The sequence below is a fragment of the Euleptes europaea genome, chromosome 1 (genome assembly GCF_029931775.1).
Source record: "Euleptes europaea isolate rEulEur1 chromosome 1, rEulEur1.hap1, whole genome shotgun sequence".
Taxonomy (NCBI): Eukaryota; Metazoa; Chordata; class Lepidosauria; order Squamata; family Sphaerodactylidae; genus Euleptes; species Euleptes europaea.
Genome location: NC_079312.1, coordinates 25,398,562 through 25,409,019, shown reverse-complemented (window position 1 = coordinate 25,409,019; position 10,458 = coordinate 25,398,562). Strand labels below are relative to the sequence as shown.

At 43.2% G+C, this 10,458-nt stretch overlaps 1 protein-coding gene across 1 annotated transcript; it reads right to left on the bottom strand.

Moving 5' to 3' along the window:
• Positions 1-349: 349 nt before the first annotated feature.
• Positions 350-9,956, bottom strand: LOC130473924 (early activation antigen CD69-like; the record flags this gene model as incomplete). The annotated part of the gene is given in 4 exon segments (XM_056845570.1): positions 350-464; positions 4,095-4,201; positions 7,255-7,393; positions 9,928-9,956. Coding segments are annotated over 4 exon segments (390 nt in total), but the record flags the coding sequence as incomplete, so codon positions are not given.
• Between the last annotated feature and the right edge of the window lie 502 nt (positions 9,957-10,458).

Below are 10,458 nucleotides of genomic sequence, written 5' to 3'. Positions count from 1 at the left end.
GCTGAGACAGTGTGACTAGCTGGCTTCATGGGTAGGAGTGGGGAATCAAACCCAGTTCTCCAGATCAGAGTCCACCGCTCCAAAACACCTCTCTTAACCACTACACCATGCTGGCTCTCCTTTGTGGACAGTGAAGGTTACAGCCAGGGATGTGTTTGAATATGAGAGCGGGGAGAGAAGGTGAGGTAGGTGGGAATGAAAGAGCTCTAGCAGAGCGGTGACTAGCCCAAGGTCACCCAGCTGGCTTCATGTGTAGGAATGGGGAAAGAAGTCCAAAGATTGTCTAATGCTAATCTGTATGCAGTTTCCAGCTGATAAAGTTGTGGAATTAAGAAGACCAGAGCTGTTTTCAGACAGTTTGAATGGATTTTGTGCATATCCAGTTACGCTGTGTGTCACACCATGTTGATCCAATGTCTTCCTTATCCAGATAGGCACAAGGGCCATTGGCTCTAATTTCAAACCTGCAGTAAACACACAATAGGAGGGAGAATCAATGTGAGACATACCCAAACAGACAATATCCTTTGAATTACGCAGTATTGAGATGAGAGGAAGGGAGTCATGTGGTAATTTAAGATTTATTGTAGCATAAACTTTCATGCTGGGGAAGGCACTGACAAACCACCCCACAAACAAAGTCTGCCTTGGAAACGTCGGGATGTGACGTCACCCCATGGGTCAGGAATGACCCGGTGCTTGCACAGGGGACCTTTACCTATTTAAACTTTCATGCACTAAAGCCCACATCTTCAAGTGCCCTAGGCAAATTCTGGAGAGAGTGGGATATAAATCTTACAAATCAGTACATTCAGGAATTTAAAATGACATTTCTCCAACTCTGCCCCTTGTTAATCAAGGCATTCTCAAGTTTTCCCCATGTTTCCAAATTCCTCAGAGTCTTCCTACTGAATGTCCTGGCACCTTTAAAGGCCTCAAGCATATAAACCCCTTTAAGGGGACAGGGTGGGGGTGGGGGGTCCTTCATATTTCTTGACCTGATTCCAGCCTCAACAACCTTTTGATTCCCACCCCACTGAACAGCAATACTGTCAAAACAGCACACAAAATACCAGAAATGCACAGTTTATTTTCTTATTGCAGAGACTTCCACATGGAATGGAAAAGAAACTTTGAAGAGGGGAAATGACACCGCTTTCCTGAGAAGACAATGAGGATGAAAGTCCCGAGGTCAGTGGTCCTCACTCCATGGCTCTCAGAGAGCCACAACTGCAATTGCCATCAACCAAAAGCCAACATGGTTACTATATGCCTGGCCTGCCACCCCAAAAACTCATTTATATTATTATAAGTTATTATTAATATCCAATATATAATTGTAATCTCATTACAACATCACTTCAGAAACATAAAGCTCTCAGTCTACCACGGTTGAATCTTAGTCAGCCCCTTGTTTATCTGGAATGAGGGGAAGGGGTTTCCCTCATGGCCTTCTTACTCTCCTGCCAGCAAGCTCAGGCAAGAGAAGGAGACTTCTGAGACTCCCCCAAGGACAGTGAGCTGGTTGTGAAGAGGAGGAGTAAAACGACCACCACAGTGGCCAGGGGGCTCTTTTCCCAGGTGGCTGCTGTGATGGTGGTTTGACTCTCTCTTCTCCACAGTTGCCTGGGTGATGGGATGAGAGCAAGGCCACACAGCAGGGTGGGCTTCCATCACTAGGCAGAATGTACAATACAGACCTTCAGAAGGGTATTTTTTATAAACGGCTTAGAACTGTAATAAAGTAGACAAGTTCAGGTGGGAACTTTTACAAAGGAATAAGATTGCAGCCTCTGCCATGTTTATTGCTGGTACCATCTTGCAGTTACTGCATTGTCTTCTTACTTTTTAAATCTTCTTTCCACATTATTTATAGTATGTCATGCCATATTCCCCCAGCACTGTAATGCTAGTGCTATTTCCATTGTTTACTGGATGTTTTAGTTTGTGCGTCTGCATCCTTCTACACTGTAATACACCTTGAGGCTCAGCAAGAAAGGTGGGCTCTAAATAGAGTGAATAAATAACTAGTCCTGGGACCCCGGACTTAGAATCATAGAGTTGGAAGGGGCCAAAAGAGTCATCTAGTCCAACCCCCTGCACAATGCAGGAAATTAACAACTACCTCCCCCCCATATCCCCAGTGACTTGGCCAGAAGCAAGAGGAAGGGAAAGAACTGGAGACACTTAAGCCAACTGAATGAAGCCCAGGCAGAGCATCTGCCCCTCCCTCTCTACAGGCAGCTTGAAGCCAGGGCTTGGCCACACATCTGTTGGATGTGCTTATGGCTCATCACTTCATTAAGATTATGCTGGAAAGTGCTATTGGCATGGTGCAGGGGCTAAGAATGGGGGACTCTAATCTGGGGGAACCAGGTTTGATTCCCCACTCCTCCACATAAAGCCTGCTGGGTGACCCTGGGCTACTCACAGCTCTCTCAGAACTCTCTCAGTCCCACCTGCCTCACAAGATGCCTGTTGTAGGGAGAGGAAGGGATTGTGGTTGCAAGCCATTTTGAGACTCCATAAAGGTAGAGAAAAGCAAAGTATAAAAACCAACTTCTTGTCCTTCTTTGTCATCTCTACAGCTTCTTCTCTTCCTTGGTAACCCCCCCCCCCACACACACACACACATAGTGGTCACCAGGCTGGACATCCACATATGCAAGTACTATAGCTTGGGTCCTGTACCTTGTTTCCACTCATGTGCTTGTTGGTTTTGAAGGTGGCTGTCCATGGCAGAGCACACATTTCTCATGCACTAGACATTGGACTGATGCCAGACCAGCATGTTTCAAGAAGGCGATAAGTACCAAATGGAGATAGGCCTGCCTCCAAAGCAGACAAGGAAGAAGAAGAGTTGGTTTTTATATGCTGACTTTCTCACTTAAGGATGAATCAAAATGGCTTACAATCACCTTCCCTACCCCTCCCCACAACAGACACCCTGTGAGGTAGGTGGGGCTGAGAGAGCTGTGACTAGCCCAAGGTCACCCAGCTGGCTTCATGTGGAGGAGTGGGGAATCAAACCCAGTTCTCCAGAACAGAGTCCACCACTCCAAACCATTGCTCTTAACCCCTACACCACGCTGGCAGGAGTGCAGTCAAAAATGATCTAGAGGACCAAAGACTAAGAGTCTGTGGAAATCAACATAGGCAGTAGAAAGGTTTAAGAAGAAGAAAGGAAATAGCAATTATTTATAGGGAAGATATAGAGAGCATTTAGGAACAGCATAAGACCAGTGTAAGACATACAATAAAAAGCGCAATAAAACTGGATGACGACGGTAGAAAACAGTGCGATAAGACAGTACCAAGACAATGCAGAAACCAGATTACAAAAATTAGAAAACAATGCAGTAAAACAGTGGCATGACTTTAGGGTTGTCAACCTCCAGGTACTAGCTGGAGATCTCCTGGGATTACAACTGATCTTCAGCCAATAGAGATCATTCTCCCTGGAGAAAATGGCTGCTTTGGAAGATGGATTCTATGGCATTTTACCCCATTGTAGTCCCTCCCCATCCCAAACCTCACCTTCCTCAGGCTCCACCCCAAAAATCTCCAGGTATTTCCCAACCCAGAGCTGGCAACCCTACATGACCTTGGCACTTTGTAAAACTGTCCTCCTGATCAGTTTCATTTTACTACTGCCCCATTTGCTTAATTGAAAATGCGCTCCTAAACAAGTCCTTTCCTGCACTCTGCAGAATGATCCAAGTGTGGGAACCCCCCTGAGCTTCTCATGCAGGCTGTTCCACAAAACGGGAGCCACCTCATAGAATGCAGGGGACAGGCATCTGCTGATCTTACCCACTGGCAGGGTGGCACCATCAGCAGAAAACCTACCATGAGGCATTTAGGATTGGTTGTCACAAATTGCAACTCATGCAGGGAAAATTCATTGAATAGGGAACCCCAACGGAACGATCCCCCCCCCCGCAAGTGTGTGGGGAAGGGGAGGGGGTATTTGTAAAATGAAACCTCTATGCACTCGCTGCCTAAAGGCCTTCTGAGAACCTGGTCATGGACCGTAATAAATACCTTTGGCCTTCTGAGCACCCACCAAGTCAAACAGAAGGGATGTCACTTACTAGTTGTTGAAGACTGAACCATTTGGCAGTTTCCAGGGCTGTCCTTCTTCCTCCCTCCGAAGGCCAATCCAGTGGTCAGTAGGCTCCATAAAGCGCCTTATTAAAGCCTTTAAATTTTTAAAAAGCAACATCAGATGTCTTATCTTTCAAATATATTTTAATTCATTTATATCAGTAGGTTGTAATTTAGAAGTTATCACAGCCCTGAGCCTCTGTAGAAAAAATGGGTTATAAATATACAAACTGTATTTGAAATTGTTCAGAGTCCCCATTGCTCACATTCTACTTTGTCTTTGTAGGCTGCCCAATGAAGAAAAAAATATTTTTCCTGTCAAAGTCAGTAAACCTGTGGAACTTGATTATCATTGAGAAGTTTAAGATTCAACACTTTAAGGAGCTAAAACAAATCCATCAGGAGATGACCAGAATACTCTGGGAATTGTGTTAGGGCATCGGGGAGTCTGTGGTTCACATCCTTGCATGGCTTTTCCACTTCATTACATAGGCAGGATGGTGCTGCTGCAGTCATCTTGTTTGTGAGCTTCCCAGGTGCACCTTGTTGGCCACCGTGTGAACAGACTGCTGAACTTGATGGACCTTGGTCTGATCCAGCATGGCTTTTCTTACATTCTTATGACCAGAATACTCTGGGAATTGCACAAGGAATTGTGGAGTCTGCGGTTTGCATTCCTGCATGGCTTTCCCACCTTATTACAATGGAGGGTGGAGGATGCCCATGGAATGCTCTTGGTTGAGCCTTGATGTACCTTAGTCCTTTAACAGGTAAAAAAGATATCTGGGATACTTCCACATGGAGACAATTCTCCACGTGGCTGTTGCTGCTGCAGTGAATACAGAGACATCCACAGAGGAAATGGAGCATCCACACAGAAGTTTACCCCACACTTTTCTTGCCTCAGCACTTTGCTGCAGCCACTTTTGACTTTCCCTTGAAGCACCAGAAGGCTCTTCAGGCTTTAAAAAAATCGTCATCTGATGAAGGAAGCTTTGACACTCGAAAACATATACCCTGGACACCTTGTTAATCTCTAATGTGCTACAGAACTTGAATCTAGCTGATAATTGCCATAATACTATAGTGCTATAACAATTCATGGCAACAATGTACTAGTTCCCAGTTTTTATTTTCCCCCCCAAGTCAATCTGTAGCCCCCTTTTGGCCAAGGAGTTATAAGGAGAAATGTCAAGCAAGTACCTATCCCTTTACAGATTTAAAAAAATACAGCAGCTCTACTAATCCAAATAATTTTAGGGCAATAAGTCTACTTTCCATAATTGGTAAGCTCTATGCCAAACATCTTGACTCCGGTTGACTGAATGGATCCAAAGTCATAATATCATTGGGCCAGAGCAAATTGGTTTCTCACAGGGCAAATTGATTGTAGATCATTGTCTGACTCTCATGTTTTTGGCGGACAAGTATATGAATACTGGTAGGAAAAAACTATATGTGGCTTTTATAGATCTAAAAAGTGCCTTTGATAAGATCAATCGAGATATGCTGTGGAGTAAACTATGTAGACTGGGTATGGAGCCAAGACTTTTGTTTCTTTTGAGGAAACTCCATGTTGCTACATCCTGCCAAATTCGATATTCATCCAAAGGTTACTTAACTGATAGGATCCCTACAACAATCAGTGTTAAACAAGGCTGTATCCTTGCCCCCAAACTTTTTAACTTGTTTCTGAATGATTTGGCGGACAGATTAGATTCCATCGACTGTCATCTCCCAAAGCTTGCTTGTCGCCCATCTCCTTTATTACTGTACGCAGATGATACTGCATTGCTCTCAATTACCAGGGTCGGCCTCCAAAGATACCTTACATCATTTTATCAATACTGCCAAGATAATAAGTTGGCAATTAATTATGCCAAAACTAAAATTATGGTTTTCTCTAGAAGTTGGCATACACAGAAATGGTCTGTTGGAGGTATGGAAATTGAACAGGTTAAAACCTTCAAGTATCTAGGTGTCATGTTCCAGCATAATTTAAGTTGGAACACTCATCAATCCCATGCAATCAACTTGGCCAAACATTCTGCTATTCAGATATCGCAGTTTTTCTTTGCTAAAGGTAATCAATATGTTCCAGCGGCAATTAATTTTTTTAATGATAAGGTGCTGCTGCAACTTCTATATGGTTGTCCCATTTGGATCAAAGCCCTCAATCAAACTATTGAGAGCATTCAAGCCTCATTTTTAAGACGAATTCTAGGAGCCCCTAAATGCATTTCCTACCTAACTATCTGTGTTGAGTTAGGTCAAATCTGTATTAATACTAAGGCTTGGATCGCCACTTTTAAATATTGGATTAAAATCCATTTTAGATCTGTATCTGACAGTCTTCTAACACATCTGAAAAGTGACCCTTATAGCAATGGTCTCAAGCTGTTCTTCGGAAATTGGACTGCATTGGGATTGACTTTGACTCTTTATTACTTTCTGATGAAAGATCCGCCTTTCGAGTAATCAAGCAAAGGCTCTTTGATCATGAACTACAAATCCTTTTCCCCACTAAGGCATATATATGTTCACTTGCTTTTTCTGGTATCTCTAGCCAGCCAAGCTCCATGGCTCATTATTTTCATAATTTAGCTGATCCAGACCAAAGAAGAGCCTTTTTCATAGCTCGTATGAATGCCTTTCCATCGAACGGCTTACTAGGTAGATTCAATTACATTCCGTATCACGAGAGACTCTGCCCCTGTGGTTCAGGATCTCCAGACTCGCTTCTGCATATTATGTTGGAATGTCGCCTGGGTGAGGGGCCTTCGTAATGACTGTCTGATTTGCTTGATACTGATTTAGTCAATAATAAAAGCCAAATGTTAACTGCTCTACTGTCCGATGTCAAGCCTGAAACAGCTGCCTCGGTTGCAAAAAAATTGGTAATGTTACTGAGACGGGGATCTTTGAAGCCTGCCTAATATTTCAAGTTGCTGCTGTGATGTGGTTTATCTAGGGACGGGTCAATGATCATGATTATCATTGCTTCTTATTTCACAGTCTGGCTGGATGGTTAGATTATTTTAATCCTTTATTTTAACTTTTTGTTTAATCCCAAAATATGGTACATTTTCTATATTTCAAAAGCAAAATCTACCGTGAAAAATACCCCAGAGTGACTGGTTCTCTCACCATTTCCTTTTGAGGACCAGGGACAAACAAGGAGGCACCATGCAAAGAGCAATTGTTTTGGCTGGAATTCCAGGTTCCTTCAGTGTCAGAGAAAAAGTAGCACTTCCCTTTCCTTGGAATCCAGTCTTCAGGGCAAGATGGACATGATGGTGATTTCAGTAGCACTAAAGGTGAAACAAAGGAAACAGTATCAGGAGGCTGGGTACTGATTCAGGAAATCTTTGTTAAGCCTGTACATGTTAACAGATTAAATATGTATGACTCAGAACAGGAACAAAAACTGAAGAAAAATGCTTTCTTTGTAACCACTTTGCTTTAAAAAGAAAATGAGCAAAGAGATGCAACATTTAAACATTGCTCTGTAACCAGAATTGCAAACATATTATTTTTTCACGTGTAGAATACAAAACTCAGGTTTTAATTGCTTGGGGAGGGGGGCAGAGGGAGACTTTTGTGCTTATTTTGCTGCTCCCATTCCTAGCAATGTGTTTCCTAACACAGCTGCTCTGTTCAGAGATGAGGGTTCTCAGACCACAAGGCAGGGATTCTTACAGCGTTGTTGCAATGCAGTGAGGTCACTTCCAGGGCCAGGAAGTTCTGTGGCCATGGAGAGGAAAGGAGAAAAAGAACAGTGCGGGGGTTGGGGGGGGAGGACCTTTTAGTACTGAAACCAAACCTGCAACTCCTCCTGTTATGGTTGCAGGTTGTAAAAAAGCCCCTATTTGCACTTTCATTCATTTACTTATACGGAGGTGGTGGAAAGTGCCATCAAGGTATAGCCCACTTTGGTGACCTGTGGGGTTTTCACAGCAAGAGACGTTCAGAGGTGGTTTCCATTGCCTGCCTCTGCATAATGTCCCTGGACTTCCTTGGTGGTCTCCCATCCAGATACTGACCAGGGCCGACCCTGCCTAACTTCCAAGTTCTGACAATTTATATCCCACTTTTATTCCTGATGGGGATCCAAAGCAGCTAAGAACATTGTTCTCCCCTCCTCAATTTTCTCACAACCACCAGCCTGTGAGGTAGGTTAACAGGGGAGAGTATGGCTGGCCCAAAGTCACCTCAAGAGCTTCCATAGTATGGGGGGGGGGGATTCTAACCTGGTTCTTCCAGGATCTGAGTGTGACACTGTATCCACTGTGCCATGCTAGCTATTTGAGGTCACATGTATCAAGTTTCTCAAAATAAGCCAGGTATTGCATATCATTTTCCAAAGCAGTATTTAAGGTACTTACACTGTACCCTTTGAAGTTAAATACTCTATTCAATTTTAAATCCACACATTTTTGAGTTGATATCCACAAGCAGTTATGTACTCTTCTTTAGGAACCACCTATACTACAACTAAATCCTATGAGGGAGTGAGACAAAAACTTAAAGCCTAGTATGATGACAATAACTGGAGATGAGAAAAACATGCAGGGAGTGGCATGTATGCGAGGAAACAAACTCACAGGTAAGTATAGAAACGAAAACCACGGGGCACATAAACCATGGATTCCGATATCTGTACACTAATGCACAGAGTATGGGTAACAAGCAAGAAGAACTTGAAGCTCTAATACAGGAAGGGGATTTTGACCTAATAGGCAGTACTGAAACTTGGTGGGCTATCACTCATGATTGGAATATTAAGATTGAGGGGTACAACTTGTTCAAAAGGGATAGACAGGTAAGGAAGGGGAGAGGGGTAGCATTCTGTGTCAAAGATGTGTATACTTGTGAAGAAACACACGAATCTGAGCATGAAAGTTCAGTCAAGGGTCTATGGGTAAAAATAAAAGGAGTAAGAAATAATAGTGATATTATGGTGGGGGTCTGCTATTGACCACCAAACCAGGCAGAGGACTTGGATGAGGCACTCCTAGACCAGATTACAAAGTTCTCAAAGAGATGGGACACTGTGTCATTTAAAGAAACTAGGTGTTTGTGCACCAAGTCCTCAGGGCCAGATGAATTGCATCCAAAGGTACTTAAAGGACTTTCAGAAGTAATTTCTGAGCTTCTGTCCATTATTTTTCAGAATTCTTGGAGAACAGGTGGGGTGCCAGAAAATTGTAGGCGGACAAATGTTGTCCCCATCTTCAAGAAGGGGAAAAAAGAGGATCCGGGTAACTACCAAACCATCACCTTTACATCTGATTACTAAGAGCCAGCACAGGTTTCTCAAGAGCAACTTATGTCAGACTAATCTTATCTCCTTTTTTGAGAAAGTTACTACTTTGCTGGATCAGGGGAATGCTGTAGATATAGTTTATCTTGATTTCTCTGAGGCTTTTGATAAGGTTCCACATAATATTCTTGTTGACAAATTGGGAAAATGTGGTTTAGATCCTATTACTGTTAGGTGGATCTGTAACTGGTTGACAGATCGCACCCAAAGAGTGGATGGTTTCTCATCCACTTGGAGAGGAGTGACTAGTGGAGTGCCTCAGGGATCTGTCCTGGGCCCTGTGTTGTTCAACATCTTTATAAATGATTTGGATGAAGGAATAGAGGGGATGCTTATTAAATTTGCAGATGATACTAAATTGGGAGGGGTAGCAAATATGGTAGAAGACAGAGCCAGGATACAGGGTGGTCTTGACAGGCTGGAGAATTGGGCTAAAACTAATAAAATGCATTTCAACAGAGATAAATGTAAAGTTATTAATTTAGGTAGGAAAAATCAAATGCATAATTATAGGATGGGGGAGACTTGTCTTAGCAGTAGTGTGTGTGAAAAGGATCTTGGGGTCTTAGTAGACCAGAACCAATGGGTTGCAATTAAATCAAAAGAGTTTCCACCTAGACATTAGGAAGAACTTTCTAACAGTTAGAGCAGTTCCTCAGTGGAACAGGCTTCTTCGGGAGGTGGTAAGCTTTCCTTCTCTGGAGGTTTTTAAGCAGAGGCTAAATGGCCATCTGTCAGCAATGCTGATTCTATGACCTTAGGCAGATCTTGAGAGGGAGGGCATCTTGGCCATCTTCTGGGCATGGAGTGGGGGTCACTGGGGGTGTGGGGGGGAGGTAGTTTTGAATTTCCTGCATTGTGCAGGGGGACGGACTGGATGGCATTGGTGGTCCCTTCCAACTGTAAAATTCTATGATATGTTTAAAAAATTTCAATCAGTTATTTCAATTGCTTTCCCCCCACCTGGTGATTTAAATCAATCCAGCTGCCAACAATACAAATCAGGCCAGATGCATGCATCTGCCTTA